The sequence below is a fragment of the Balaenoptera physalus genome (genome assembly GCF_965194825.1).
Source record: "Balaenoptera physalus genome assembly, chromosome: 3".
NCBI lineage: Eukaryota > Metazoa > Chordata > Mammalia > Artiodactyla > Balaenopteridae > Balaenoptera > Balaenoptera physalus.
Genome location: NC_138890.1, coordinates 71,879,761 through 71,895,255, shown reverse-complemented (window position 1 = coordinate 71,895,255; position 15,495 = coordinate 71,879,761). Strand labels below are relative to the sequence as shown.

General features: G+C 36.6%; 1 protein-coding gene and 1 long non-coding RNA gene across 4 annotated transcripts in view; one reads left to right on the top strand and one right to left on the bottom strand.

Annotated features, from left to right (window-relative positions):
* PRRC1 (proline rich coiled-coil 1) overlaps positions 1-15,318 on the top strand; it is a 44,634-nt gene extending 29,316 nt beyond the window's left edge. For all 3 annotated transcript variants that reach the window (XM_082457906.1, XM_082457904.1, XM_082457905.1), the window contains one exon: positions 11,955-15,318. In XM_082457906.1, the coding sequence (XP_082314032.1) occupies positions 11,955-12,164 (210 nt within the window). In that variant the 3' untranslated portion in view covers positions 12,165-15,318. The remainder of the gene's footprint in view (positions 1-11,954) is intronic.
* Positions 1-15,495, bottom strand: part of LOC309658879 — a 294,436-nt gene that overhangs the window by 8,287 nt on the left and 270,654 nt on the right. The window contains exon 3 of the long non-coding RNA XR_014262432.1: positions 3,263-4,675. This is a non-coding gene — a long non-coding RNA (uncharacterized lncRNA). The remainder of the gene's footprint in view (positions 1-3,262; positions 4,676-15,495) is intronic.

Genomic DNA, 15,495 nt, shown 5'->3' with positions numbered 1-15,495 from the left:
AACCTTTACTTACGTACTTATACCATGATTTTACCAAAATTTCTCTTCAGAAGTTGAAGAAAACATTTTTATACATGGCAGTATTAAACTCACTCCAATGTGAAGGTGATTAAAAGATTGTAAACAAATACTATGTACACTGTTATATCAATAATTTAGAAAAATTACAGAAAACGGTTGATTTTCTAGAAAAATATTCTTGAATCAACAATGGCAGTTTATAACCATTAGGTTGAACCATACAAAATTGCTCATTGAAGTCAAAACCAGTCAAATTTTGGCAGTTTCATATGATTTAAACCTAATTATCTTAGTGAAGCCTTTTGGTGCAAGAGTTTCATCTAGCTCCAAAAAAATCACTGAGTTTTAATGGTGTTGTGAGGTCTACAAGGTATTCAAAGGATACATGATTCTCATGCATAGAGGTAGAAAGTTTTCCATTTTATTCTGTGAGACTAGCTTGTAACCTAACCAAAAAATAAATTATAATATAGTATCACTTAAGAAGTAAACGGTAAAACTAATAAAAATTTTGAAATGTATTAGAACATTAAAAAGAGTTCTGAAACGAATTCCAGTGTGTGTGGGGGTAGTTTTCCCCATGCCACCTAGCAGTTCTCCTATACCAGCTGGATATCCTATAATTCAACTCAATTCTGACACCTTTCTGCCTAGAATTAGTGTCAGATCCCACAGGTTAAGGGCTCAGTCCTACAAGACTGCCTGCGCCCCTCCTTTCCAGACACCTATCAATCACAAGTTCAGGTTGTTACCTGAACTTGTGACTGACTGGCTGTAGTATATCAGAGGAAATCAGAGATTCTCATAACCTGCTCTTTGGGTTTGATCAGTTTGCTAGAGTAGCTCACAGAATGCAGGAAACCCACTTCACCCTAGATCACAGGTTTATTATAAAAGGATATAAGTAAGTCAGCAGCAGCCAGATGGAAGAGATGCATAGGGCAAGCTATGGAGAAAGGAGGTGGAGCTTCCATACCCTCTCCTAGTGCTCCACTCTCTCCAAATCTCCACACCTTCACCAACCAAGAAACTGTCTAAACCCTATCCTTTTTAGGTTTTTATGGAGGCCTCATTAGATGGGCATGATTGGTTAAATCATTGGCTATTGGTGATTGATTCAAACCTCCGGTCCCCTCTTCAGAGGTGCAGGGGGCCTGGTGGGGAGGAATAAATGGGACTGAAAGTTCCAACCGTCTGATCACATAGTTGATTCCCTTGGCAACCAGCCAAGTTCCTAGGAGCTCTGTGCCAGAAACTGATGTTGAAGACCAGATAAATATTTTATAAATCAAAATATCACAATCCACTCCCTGGTCTTCGAACATGGATCCCTTATAGTAAGACAGTCATAAATGTTAAATGATACTGGCACATTACTGGCATCCCAGTTTGTCATTAATAACTATTTAGTACATTATCATATCATGAGAATGTCTCCCAGCATGAGGGCACACGGGTTTGCAGGTTTCAAAAGCAGGAGTGGAAATTGTTTTCTTAAGTAAGTTCTCAGAAAGAGAAATTAAGGAAGAAATTAATGAAACAATCCCATTTACCATTCACATCAAAATGCATAAGATACGTAGGGATCAACCTATGTAAGGAGGCAAAAGACCTGTACTCCAAATAAGACTCTGATGAAAGAAATTGAAGATGACACAAACAAGTGGAAAGATACCATGGTTTTGGATAGAAGAATCAATATTGTTAAAATGACCATACTACCTAAGGCGATCTACAGATTCAGTGCAATCCCTATCAAATTACCAGTGACGTTTTTCACAGAACTAGAACAAATAATTTTAAAATTTAGATGGAAACACAAAAGACCCCTAAATAGCCAAAACAATCTTAAGAAGAATGAAGCTGGAGGAATCACACTCCCTGACTTCAGACTATGCCACAAAGCTACAGTCATCAAAACAGTATGGTACTGGCACAAAATACACACACAGATTTAATGTAACAGGATAGAAAGTCTGGAAATTAATTGACCACAGGTGTGTCGGTTTATCTACAGCAAAGGAGGTAAGAATATACAATGGAGAAAGTCTCTTCAATAAGTGGTGCTGGAAAAAGTAGACAGCTACATGTAAAAGAATGAAATTAGAACATTCTCTAACACCATGTACAAAAATAAACTCAAAAGTGGATTAAAGACCTAAATGTAACACTGGATACTATAAAACTCTTAGAGGAACACATAGGCAGAAGACTCTTTGACATAAATCACAACAATATTTTTTTGGATCCATCTCCCAGAGTAATGGAAATAAAACCAAAAATAAACAAATGGGACCTAATGAAACTTAAAAGCTTTTGCACAGCAAAGGAAACCATGAACAAAACGAAAAGACAACCTGCAGAATGGGAGAAAATATTTGCAAAGGAAGCAACCAACAGGGATTACTCTCCAAAATATACAAACAGCTCATAAAACTCTACCACAAAAAAACAACCCAATCAAAAAATGGGCAGAAGACCCAAAGAGACATTTCTTCAAAGAAGACATACAGATGACCAACAGGCACATGAAAAGATGCTCAACATCAATAATTATTAGAGAAATGCAAATCAAAACCACAATGAGGTTATCACCTCCCACCAGTCAGAATGGCTGTCATCAAGAAGTCTACAAATAATAAATGCTGGAGAGGGTGTGGAGAAAAGGGAACTCTCCTGCATTGTTGGTGGGAATGTAAATTGGTACAGCCATTATGGAGAACAGTATGGAGGGTCCATAAAAAAACTAAAAATAGAGCTACCATATGATCCTGCAATCCAACTCCTGGGCATATACCTGGAAAAGACAAACACTCTAATTTGAAAAGATACATGCACCCCTGTGTTCACAGCAGCACTATTTACAATTGCCAGGACATGGAGTCAACCTAAATGTTCATCAACAGATGACTGGATAAAGAAGATGTGGTGTACATATATACAATGGAATATTACTCAGCCATTAAGAAGAATGAAATAATGTCATTTTGCAGCAACATGGATGGACCTAGAGATTATCATACTAAGTGAAGTAAGTCAGACAGAGAAAGACAAATACATATCACTTATATGTAAAAAATATGGTACAAATGAACTTATTTAGAAAACAGAAATAGAGACACAGAAAACAAACTTTTGGTTACCAAAGGGGATAGTGGGGGGGTGGGGCAAGGAGGTAAATCAGGAGTTTGGGGTTAACAGATACACACTACTATATAAAAAGTAGATAACAAGGACTTACAGTTTGCTGTGCTATACAGTATTCAATATCTTGTAGTAGTCTATAATGAAAAAGAATCCAAAAAAGAATAGATCTGTACATACATATGTATAAATGAATCATTTTGCTGTATACCTGAAACTAACCCAACATTGTAAACCAACTATACTTCAATTGAAAAAAACAGCAGGAGTGGTGCCAGAGATATGGCTTCACCCTTTCAGGCATGTGGTGTAATAGAGCTAAGAGATGGTATCATCTCTTGCTCTGAGCCTTTTTTTTTTTTTTCCTTTTCTCCATTCATACCCAAACTTTTCCACCTTTGGAAGGGACATTAGGTTCAGCCACTGTGCTGGTCTAGATTACAGACAGCAATACTAGTGTAGCAGGTGCCTCCCCCTCATCCACTTCTATTCAGATAAGTTAAGGTTACATAGGTGCAGAACAGGTGGGCTGTCTTTATCACCAGCCCATATAGCAGCAATCACTGTTAGCCCCATTTTTTCAGATGAAGTGAAGGCAAACCTTGCCCTCTAGGCCCTTAGGAATGGTAACAAAGATTAAAAACAGTTACAGTAAAGGTGTTAAAAAAACAAAACAAAACATAAGAGTACTGAACCAAAAACTGTAACTGAGTATTTGCCTCTACCACTGGGTAAGAAAAGCCCTGCCTAGAGTCACTGTCTCTACCTGTGAAGAACCGTTTGTAGTCCCCCAGGGCTACCAACTAACTTGCTAGCTATGTTCAGGGCCTTCCCAACAGGAAATCTGCCACATAGCCATCTGCAGTCTCTGTCTTTTTTGCTGGTCGACAGAAGTTTTTATTGGCATTTTCTGCCTCAGAGTGTACAGGAAGAATGTGTCTAGATTCAGCCCATCTCTGCATTGCTGCACTAACCCCATATTCACTCACTTCATGGACCCAGGTGGCCGTCTTGAGAGAGAGCAAGGGGATATCTGCTTGTTGATTCCACTCACCTTCCAAGCCTGGAAAGGAGTTCTTCTAATGGGCATCAACATGTTCTACTTTAATGCATCCCTCCAATTCCCACAGTGATTTCCACAGGGTTGTGTGTCCCATATGGGCATCCTTTTAATAGGCCAGGTTTCCACTGCCCTCCTGCCTGACCACATGGCCAGGCCATTGACCACTGCCCATGACTCAGTAAAAACCAGAAGATAGGAGATTATATCACTGTTCAGTTCTTTCATCACTGCTGGGAAAAGAGCATGCAGTTCAGCCTTGCCCATCTGATTTGTTTTTACCTTCCTCAGTCAGAGCAGTGGACTTCCAAATAGTATGTTATCCATCCACCTTGGAACTGCTACCCATAAACCAAGCAGCTCTTGGTTGTTCAGTTAAGAGCTGTTCATAGGGCACTCTCTACATGGCAGTCGGTTCCGGCAGCTTCTCGGGTGACTCCAAAATCTGTCCTAGAGGAAAAGAGACATCGAGCTTGTTAGTCTCCTTCCTATATTCCCCAGACAGCATGATCCTGTATAAACCGTTTCCATTATGGTGGCACTCTTCCGGGCACTGCCATCCCTATTAGGGTGTTTCTCCATCATCCCAGACATTTCGGGTATTTCACATTTCAATATCATTTTATGTCCTTTAGTCATATGAGTAGCTTCAATTAATAATGTCCAGTGGCTAGGTAGTAAACACCCCTCAAATGGAAATTCTCTAGTTCGAAGTTCAAGTAGTCATTGCTGGGAGGCACTCACAGATTTTTGCCATAAGCCTCAGTCTACGTTCCACATAGGGCTGTGGCGCAGAGAATTTTGTCCCTACCAGCACTCCAACTTCTATTCCACACTGCAGGCTCAGACAATCTTACTGGTTCCGTATAGCATGTCCAGTTAATAATGCTTGAAGGGTGGCTTTCCATCCCTTCTGTTTTACAATACTAGATAAGGGAAACGTTCTCCAGTGAGATACAGTGTCCATCCCCAAAATATAATCAGGTGGAAAAAAACACAGTCACTTCACATAAAACCAGTTCAAAAACACCAAGTCTCCTACAAACTTACACTGTAATTCCATCATCACTTATGTTCCTCACTGTAGCCCCCATTGAGACTTCATCAGTGGGTTTTGGTTTTATAATACTAGGTAGGGGAAGTGTCCCCCAGCCAAATATCCATCCAGGTAAAGGAGACACACTTCCTTATGTTATACTTGCTTAAACATTCAACTTTCATAATCCTATCAACCATTACATTTTTAACTTTCTTTCAGTCTAATTGTAGCACACATCAGGCCTTCACCAGTGGACTTTGGTAACACAGCTCAAGGGACTCCTGTTTCTAGTCCTGGAAACTTCTCTTCTCCACTCAACCATTTTACTCACTCTTGTACAAAAGTCTTTGGGTCCCCAGCTAGGGATTGAGCCAAGGGGTTTTGGCCTATTTGTCAGTCTTCATCTTGATTAATCTGCCTAGTCACTGCCCCAATTGATTGCTGCTTAAATTTCTCATTGTTATTTTTACCTTCAGACTTTTAAAATTTCTCCTAACTAGGATAAATAGAGCAGACTTATTTGGGGCCCTTCAATGTTGGGGAACCAGCAGGGAGTCCCACTCAACCTTTGGTAGTGCTGTGTTAAAACCTCTGTTTTAATCCCACCTATGTCTGTTTTATTCGTCCTGTTTCTTAATGGCCATCTGAAGATTTCCAACCTGCTGGGATAAGTTCTGTGAATCTCCTCTGTTTCCTCTGTTTCATCCCAATCAAAATTTACTTTATTCACCTATGTCTTCACAACTTTTTAAAATTTCCACCTTGTTGGGCAATTAGAGAAAGAAGAACCAAAAAAAAAAACCCCCTAAATTAGCAAAAGGAAATAAATCATAAAGATCAGAGCAAAAATAAATATTGGGCTGGCCAAAAAGTTCATTCGGTTAGTAAATACATTGTTCAATAAAATTCTTGGTGAAAGTGAAAAAATGTGTCTTTTATTTTTACTTAAAACTGAACGAACTTTTTGACCAACCCAATAAAATAGAGATGAAGAAAAAATAGAAAAGATCAACGAAACTAAAAGCTGGTTCTTTGAAAAGATAAACAAAATTGATAAATCTTTAGCCAGACTCATCAAGAAAAAACGGAGAGGGTGCAAATCAATAAAATTAGAAATGAAAAAGAAGTTGCAACAGATGCCACAGAAATACAAAGGATCATAAGAGACTACTACAAGCAACTATATGCCAATAAAATGGACAACCTAGAAAAAATGGACAGATAAGAAAGGTATAACCTTCCAAGACTGAACCATGAAGAAATAGAAAGTATGACTCACAAGTACTGAAATTGAAACTGTGATTAAAAATCTAACAGCAAACAAAAGGCCAGGACCGGATGGCTTCACAGGCGAATTCTATGAAACATTCAGAGAAGAGTTGACACCTACCCTTCTGAAACTCTTCCAAAAAATTGCAGAGGAAAGAACACTCCTAAGCTCATTCTACAGGGCCACCATCACCCTGCTACCAAAACCAGACAAAGTTATCCCAAAAAAAGAAAATTACAGGCCGATATCAGTGATGAACATAGATGCAAATATCCTAAACAAAATACTAGCAAACAGAATCCAACAACACATTAAAAGGATCATACACCATGATCTAGTGGGATTTATCCAGGGATGCAAGGTGTTTTCAATTTCCACAAATCAGTGTGATACACCAGATTAACAAGCTGAAGAATAAAAACCATATGATCATCTCAATAGATGCAGAAAAAGCTTTTGACAAAATTCAACACCTGCTTATGATAAAAACTCCAGAAAGTGGGCATTGAGGGAACCTACCTCAACATAATAAAGGCCATATACAACAAACCCACAGCAAACATCGTTCTCAACAGTGAAAAACTGAAAGCATTTCCTCTAAGATCAGGAACAAGACGAGGATGTCCATTCTCACGACTGTTATTCAACATGGTTTTGGAAGTCCTAGCCATGGCAATCAGAGAAGAAAAAGAAATAAAAGGAATCCAAATTGGAAAAGAAGTAAAACTGTCACTGTTTGCAGATGACATGATACTATACATACAAAATCCTAAAGATGCTACCAGAAAACTACTAGAGCTAATCAATGAATTTGGTAAAGATGCAGGATACAAAATTAATACACAGAAATCTCTTGTATTCCTATACACTAACAATGAAAGGTCAGATAGAGAAATTAAGGAAACAACCCCATTTACCATCACATCAAAAATAATAAAATACCTAGGAATAAACCTACCTAATGAGGTAAAAGACCTGTACTCAGAAAACTATAAGATACTGATGAAAGAAATCAAAGATTACACGAACAGGTGGAGATATACCATGTTCTTGGATTGGAAGAATCAATATTGTGAAAATGACTATACTATACAAAACAATCTACAGATTTAATGCAATCCCTATCAAATTACCAATGGCATTTTTCACAGAATTAGAAGAAAAAATTTTACAATTTGTGTGGAAACACAAAAGACCCCAAATAGCCAAAGCAATCTCGAGAAAGAAAAACGGAGCTGGAGGAATCAGGCTCTCTGACTTCAGACTATACTACAAAGCTACAGTAATCAAGACAGTATGGTACTGGCACAAAAACAGAAATATAGATCAATGGAACAGGATAGAAAGCCCAGAGATAAACCCATGCACCTATGGTCAACTAATCTATGACAAAGGAGGCAAGGATATACAATGGAGAAAAGACAGTCTCTTCAGTAAGTGGTGCTGGGAAAACTGGACAGCTACATGTAAAAGAATGAAATTAGAACATTCTCTAACACCATAACAAAAATAAACTCAAAATGGATTAAAGACCTAAATGTAAGACCATATACTATAAAACTCTTAGAGGAAAACAGGCAGAACACTCTTTGACATAAATCACAGCAAGATCTTTTTCAATCCACCTCCTAGAGTAATGGAAATAAAACCAAAAATAAACAAATGGGACCTAATTAAACTTAAAAGCTTTTGCACAGCAAAGGAAGCCATAAACAAAATGAAAAAAGACAGCCCTCAGAATGGGAGAAGGTATTTGCAAATGAAGCAACTGACAAGGGATTAATCTCCAAAATATACAGACAGCTCACGCAGCTCAATATAAAAAAAACACATAACCCAATCAAAAAAATGGGCAGAAGACCCAAATAGACATTTCTACAAAGAAGACATACAGAAGGCTAAAAAGCACATGAAAAGATGCTCAACATCATTAATTATTAGAGAAATGCAAATCAAAACTACAGTGAGGTACCACCTCACCCTGGTCAGAATGGCCATCATCAAAAAGTCTACAAATAATAAATGCTGGAGAGGGTGTGGAGAAAAGGGAACCCTCTTACACTGTTGGTGGGAATGTAAATTGGTACAGCCACATAGAGAATAGTGTGGAGGTTCCTTAAAAAACTAAAAATAGAGCTACTATATGATCTGGCAATCCAGTCTTGAGCATATATCCGGAAGCAAACCATAATTCGAAAAGATACATGCACCTCAATGTTCATTGCAGCACTATTTACAATAGCCAGGACATGGAAGCAACCTAAATGTCCATGGATAAAGAAGATGTGGTACATGTATACAATGGAATATTATGCAGCCATAAAAAAGAACAAAATAATGCCATTTGCAGCAACACGTATGGACCTAGAGATTGTCATACTAAGTGAAGTAAGACAGAGAAAGAAAAATATCATATGATATAGCTTATATGTGGAATATACAAAAAGGGTACAAATGAACTTATTTACAACAGAAACAGAGTCACAGATGTAGAAAACAAACTTATGGTTACCAAGGGGGTAGGGGGGAAGGGATAAATTGGGAGATTGGGATTGACATATAAACACTACTATATATTGAAATAGATAACTAATAAGAACCTACTGTATACCACAGGGAACTCTATTCATTACTCTCTAATGGCCTATAATGGAAAGTAATCTAAAAAAGAGTGGATATATGTATAACTGATTCACTTCGCTGTACACCTGAAACTAACACAACATTGTAAATCAATTACACTCCAATAAAAATTAAAAAGAAAAAAAAGGAAATTACAACCATGCTAATAACTTTTAGCTAATTAGGATTAGAAGGGTATGTGTATACTGGAAAGTCAAAGCAAAAATCAGATCTAATGGTAAAACATTAGGAACCCTGTAATTGGAAGGCTGCTTCTATCACTGTCATTCTTACATTGCTTGAAATCAGGGACTAGCACAAAAAAAAAAAAAGAAAAAAGTCTTACAGCCAAATCTGGCCTGACCCCTGTTTTTGTAAAGAAGTTTTTTTTTGTAAAGAACATACCTGGGCCCGTTTGTTTACATACTGTTTACGGCTGCTTTTTTGCTACAGCAGGAGAATTGAGTAGTTGCTATAGAGACTGGCCCACAAAGCCTAAGATATTTACTATGTGGCCCTTTTCAGAAAATGTTGGTGACTCTTTTGTTAGATGTCTGATCACTGCAAGGACAATTTTTATTCTGTTTTTAAAAATATATATTGGAAAGAAACAGACATTATGCTCAAGGAACAAAGCATCAAAAGTATATATACTAATAAAACAAAACTATATATACTAATATTCAAATTTGTCTATGACATTGCTAAGTGAAAATAAACTGCATGTAGTATCCATATATATACACACACATATACCCATATATACTTTAAAATGTATATAAATGAATAGGAAAAAAAGACCTGGAAAAGTACACACAAGCTCTTAATGTGGTTAACTGTGAACAGTGGTATTCAAAGAGTGTCGTTTGCTTTTTGTTTTGCCATTTCTGCTGTCATTTCATTTCTTTCACAAGGTACAAAGTTGAGATACAAAAGTATAGGTATTGAGATTCCTTCCTCTTATCCTTGCTCTTCAGTTCTATGCTGTTTCTTGTTTTATCCACTGCAAGATGTTCAATTCCGTGTTCCCTTGTAGTTGAAATTTTTTAAGATAATTTAAGAGACTAGAAATCAGCCCTTAAGGGGATTATAATCAGCATGTATCAATATATTAGTGAAAATCAGGAAACATTTTTATACAGTTTATGCTGGTTAAACAAATATAAATGATCCCTCCTCCCCCAATTAAAAACCCAGTTTCTGGATGTTTGCTGTTAATGTCAAGTAATTTGATCCTTAAAAGTATGATCCTAGGCCTAGCATCATAATCATCACCTGGGAACTTGCTAAAAATGCACACTTGAGGAAGGGTGGTAGGAGAAAGGTGGTCATAAGGTACAAACTTCCAGTTACGGGAGAAATAAGTACTGAGGATATAATGTATAGGATGGTGACTGTAGTTAACACTATTGTATGATACATATGAAAGTTGTTAAGAGAGTAGATCCTAAGAGGGCTTGTCATAAAGAAAAAAGGTTTTTTTCTTTTTTTGCTTCTTTTTATTGTATCTAAATATGGGGAGATTATCATGGTAATCATTTCACAATAAATGTAAGTGAAACCATTGTGGTGTACATCTTAAACTTAAATAGTGATATGTGTCAATTTTATCTCAAAACTGGAAAAAAAGGATTTGTGCATTGCCCATTTAGTCTTAAAAAAAAAAAAAAAGTAGACTCTTAGGCCCTAACCTAAGGCTATGGAATTAGGATCTGCAACTTTAGAAGCTCCCCAGATGCTTCATGTGCACATCGCATTTGAGAAACACAGTTCTGAGGACCATAGTGGTTTATCTACTGTCTCTCTTTGAAACATAGTAGAATACTGATAGTGCAGTGTACCCTGTGGAAGGGAAGACAGAGCAGGCTCCCCAGCTGCTGGGCTGTCCACAGCAAATTTTCTCGGAAACTGTTTTATAAGTATTGTGCTCTTTCTCTTGGAACCATCTGTGAGTTTCCAATTCATTGGTCTTAGGTGGAGCATGAAAACTGGTTTTGTTAAAAAAAAAAAAAAAATGCATCTCAGGTGATTGCAGTATATAGCACATTTGGGAATCACTGCATGGGTCCTTTCTACATATGGATATACTCCTCTGGACTATACTTACCACCCTAAAGCCAGAAAACTCTATCATTCTTGGATATCAGGCAATGAGTTTGTTTTTTCATTCCTGTGTAGGTGAATAAATGATTTCCATGGAGCAGATATAGGCTGGGTCAAGTACAAGTGATGTAACAGTGGTTGATGCTCTCTCCTGGACTGGATGTTATTTGATATATATTGGTACTAACTTATTCACACATAAATGAAGTTTCCAGGAATACTCTTCTGCAAATTGATTTAACAATTCTTTTCTGATAGGGTTGAAGCCTTAATATGCAGTATTATCTCTCTTTCTGGTAGGAATTTTATTACTGTAAAAAGATAAAAGTAACATTTATATTTTAGCACTAATTTTATTATTAACCTAAAGTGACACTGAATATAGAACTGACGCTTAGGCCCTCTGACACTGAGCTCCGTTAGATAGAGTCATTAGCTTTAAGACTTAGATTGTATTTAAACAACAAAATGAGTGTAGTGTGGACATTGTAAATCAAGTCCATGTGTGCAATATTGTTTTGATTTTTTTTTGTAGCCTTGTAACTTCATACATTTGGCAGCATAGCTGTGTTTCTCAGGGTCTGTCATAATCTCTATGAAAAGTAACCTGAGAGACTTTGAAATGTCACTTATGACATAACTACTTCCAGTGATGTTTTTTAATGTATTAAAATATCAATTTCTTTTTTCCTTAGGCTCAAAGTCTGACTCCCCAGGACTACAGTCTGAGGTGGTCGGGCCTTTTGGTGACAGTGGGAGAAGTCCTGGAGAAGAACTTACTCAATGTCAGCCGGACTGATTGGCATGTGACTTTCACTGGCATGTCTCGTCGGCAGATGATCTACAGTGCAGCCAAAGCGGTAGCAGGCATGTATAAACAGCGCCTGTCCCCCAGGACCATGTGAGAAGACTGGCCTGGGATACTGACACTTGCTAACTTTGAGCTGCTGGTGGAGAAGAGCCAGTCCCTTCCTAAACTGGACAACTTCAGTCAGTCCAGCTGTTTTGATCATTTTCCTGTAGGCTGCAGTTTTTCTTTCTTAGAAAGGCAAGGTGTCATTCCAGTAGATGAAAAGAAACAGATCCTTTTTCTGATTATATAATTGCACGTACCATAGTTCTCAAAAAATATATAAATATTTTTATAGGACAGTTTGATACACCAAATTTATAAGGTGCAAATTCATGTGCTAAGATATTTAACTTAATGATATGTACTTGATTATTTTGTTTTTTAAGAAATAGTTGACTAAAGAACATGTTTACCGAACACTGTTTAAAAGCATTGTTTCTTTTAATTCACGATTAACCTCTTCCCTGTCCGTCTTGGAAGCTTTCCGTGTGTCCATGTGATCGCAGGTCTGATGCTAAGCCATGTGCTCAACAGGAGACTCTAAGACACCTACTTGTAGGGAGATGGTGCACTTGTCTATGCATATTTTTAACATAGGCCAGAATAACAGAATCGATCATTTTTCTTTTTGGTTATCATGTTATACACTTTTAGCCTGAAAAAAAATTTTTTTTTTAATGTTTCAGCATTTCACATTCATACTGTACGATGAACACTGGGATAATGCATTTTATTTTTTTCATTGCTCTATGACAACTAAGTGGCAAATGAGTCAAGCATATTTAAATTAGAAGCATTTGGGTTTTTTTGCATAATGGTATTCAGTGCTTCCAAGTACACTCTGACAACAGCCATTATTTCTGCTTTAATTCATTTCTCCAACTTTAATAGAGAAATTTTTGAGAGGAAATTACTTTGTTGTTTATGGGATCATATGACTTACTTTAAGGTTACTTATTTAGTTTGCCTTAAACACTGCTTTTCTAACTTCGTGCCATTCTGCCTTTACTTTTTATGGAAGTTTTCCAAGAAACTATTTTATAGTGAATCTGGTTTATTTAGTCCTTTATGTTTGTATTTAATGAAAGCTTCTTTTTCCCCCAGATAATATATTTTACCATTTTTGGATTTATACAAATCAAAAATAAATAGTTCGTCATATACTTTTGAACTCTATGTATGAAAGTTCAAATAACTTTTTGAAGATAGTTTCTTATATAAACGTAATTTAATTTTTATTTACTCTTCTATATAATTTTTTAGATGTAAAAGAATCAGCACAATCTTATAAAATCTTTTAAGGTATTGAAGCTGTTATCCTGTGCTATCATTTCATTACATGTAATGTTTGCTTTGTATTAATATCATTTCAAGTACTTGTTTGATTTCTGCTATTTTTTTTTACCTGAGGATGAGAAGATTAAGTACTAATTTTCCATCTGTGTTATGTGTTAATTTCTATGCACTGTATAGTTGTCATTCAGTGCAATTCAGACTTCTGTGTCATTAAAAGTAATGAGAGAAAGAAGAGAGATGTAGCCGGTTGCTATAGCATAATAGGGACAGAGGAATACTTATTTTCCCTTTTTATTGGAATTTATGGAACACTTCGTATATGTTTTCTCCATCTTTCATGAATAAGAGAAGCCTTTCTCTACCATTTGTTTTCATCCTTTATTTTAAAAAGCTACCCTTTATCATGGCATTGGCCTGATGACACATCCCTGTTAGGAATGAAGGAACATATGTCCGTAGTTCGTATTTCTGCTTTTTTTCCCTCCTATTATAGGGAAATTTTACAGATCCTAAAGATAAAATTTTCTTTTTATTTTACCAAGTCTCAAATATCTTTCTTAGTTGATGTTTTTGAGGGTGGTTTTCATAGAATCATTAACATTGACATCCCATTAGAGGACAATTTTCTTCGAATCCCCAAACAGCAATGGCAGAGTTATTCTGTGGTTTGGGTGCAGATGATTTTCCTGCACCTGGTAATTTGCACCCTCTGCTCTTGTGAGTGGGTGAGGACTAGGGAAGGGCAGATGGAAAAGATAAATACATGATCTCGTTCTGGCCCCTTATTCCTTTTTTGGCCCAGAGTTATCTTTGGAAGGCATCAGTACATGACTGACTCCACAGTCAACTTTCCCAGCCTCTTGTTTACTTTTTCATTCTTGGATTTCCCTCTTGTACAAGGAGCAAGAAAAAAAGTAACTCATTACCTCTCACACACCAGGGCAGCGTGAGCCAGGAGGTCTTTTACTGTTGGTATTTTGGCATGAGATATGCTGGTCATCAACCTAAGGCCACGGCTCCCTTCACCAGTCATCCAGCTGCCCTGTTCTTTTCTTGCTTGTTTCCTTATAATTCTTGACTAGCATTTTTTAGGGAGAGTTGAGCTGGGGACTTTGCTTTTTTTTACCCTCGAGCGTCTTGGGACAACCTATCTTTAACACAGTACTTTGCCACTACTATTTTGGTCATGTTTGTGTTATTTTTTTTTCTTTTGAAGTGCTCCCAGAACTACTTACTGAATTTGATAAGTTTGTATACTTTTTAATTAAGTGCTGTGAAAGAGAACAGGAAGAAATGCAGGAAGAGTAATTTTACATCAGCCTCAATTGACAGAAGGTACTCAGATTATTCAGATCAATATCATCTTGTTATTAAGTTTATCAGGTAACCCTGGACTTAAAGCTGGGCCCCAGACTTCTGGGTGGAAAAGTTTGAGCCAATACCTTTAGTTTTCTCCTCTGAGTCTCTTATTATTACTTCCCCATTCTTTGTTCTTTCTCTCAAGGATTAATGAGGTAGAAGATTGAGATGAATGGATATAGACAAAATGGTAGTATGATAGTAAATATAAGTAGATAACAGTACAGATGAAAGTGTATTATATACATTAATTCAAAATTATGCAAATTAGTAATATACTCAGGGTCAGCTAAATTAGTTTAAGATGTTGTTGAATTTACTTTGTTCCTTGCTTAGAAAAAATTCTAAACAGGAATTTGTGCTCTGTGAAGCCAAATTGGTAATATTCTGTGTTCTAAAAGATGTTAGGTTATACATAAATTAAGAAACTTGGATTTTTACTCCCAGAATATGGTATTGTTTTTTAAGATACTATGCAGGATGATATATTGGATAAAGCCAATTTTGTACGTATGTAAATATGTCATAAATAAAAAATACCTCGACTTATATCCCAAGTGATTTTTTTTTTAATGCTAATCATATTTATATTATATTAGAAGGACCCATATTCCTTTTTGTCTCAACTGACTACTGGCTGCCAAGAATTATGTAATAGCAGCTTAAAACACCATCTTTCAAGTGGAACCTGTGACATTCAAATACAGTTGACCCTTGAACAATGAGGG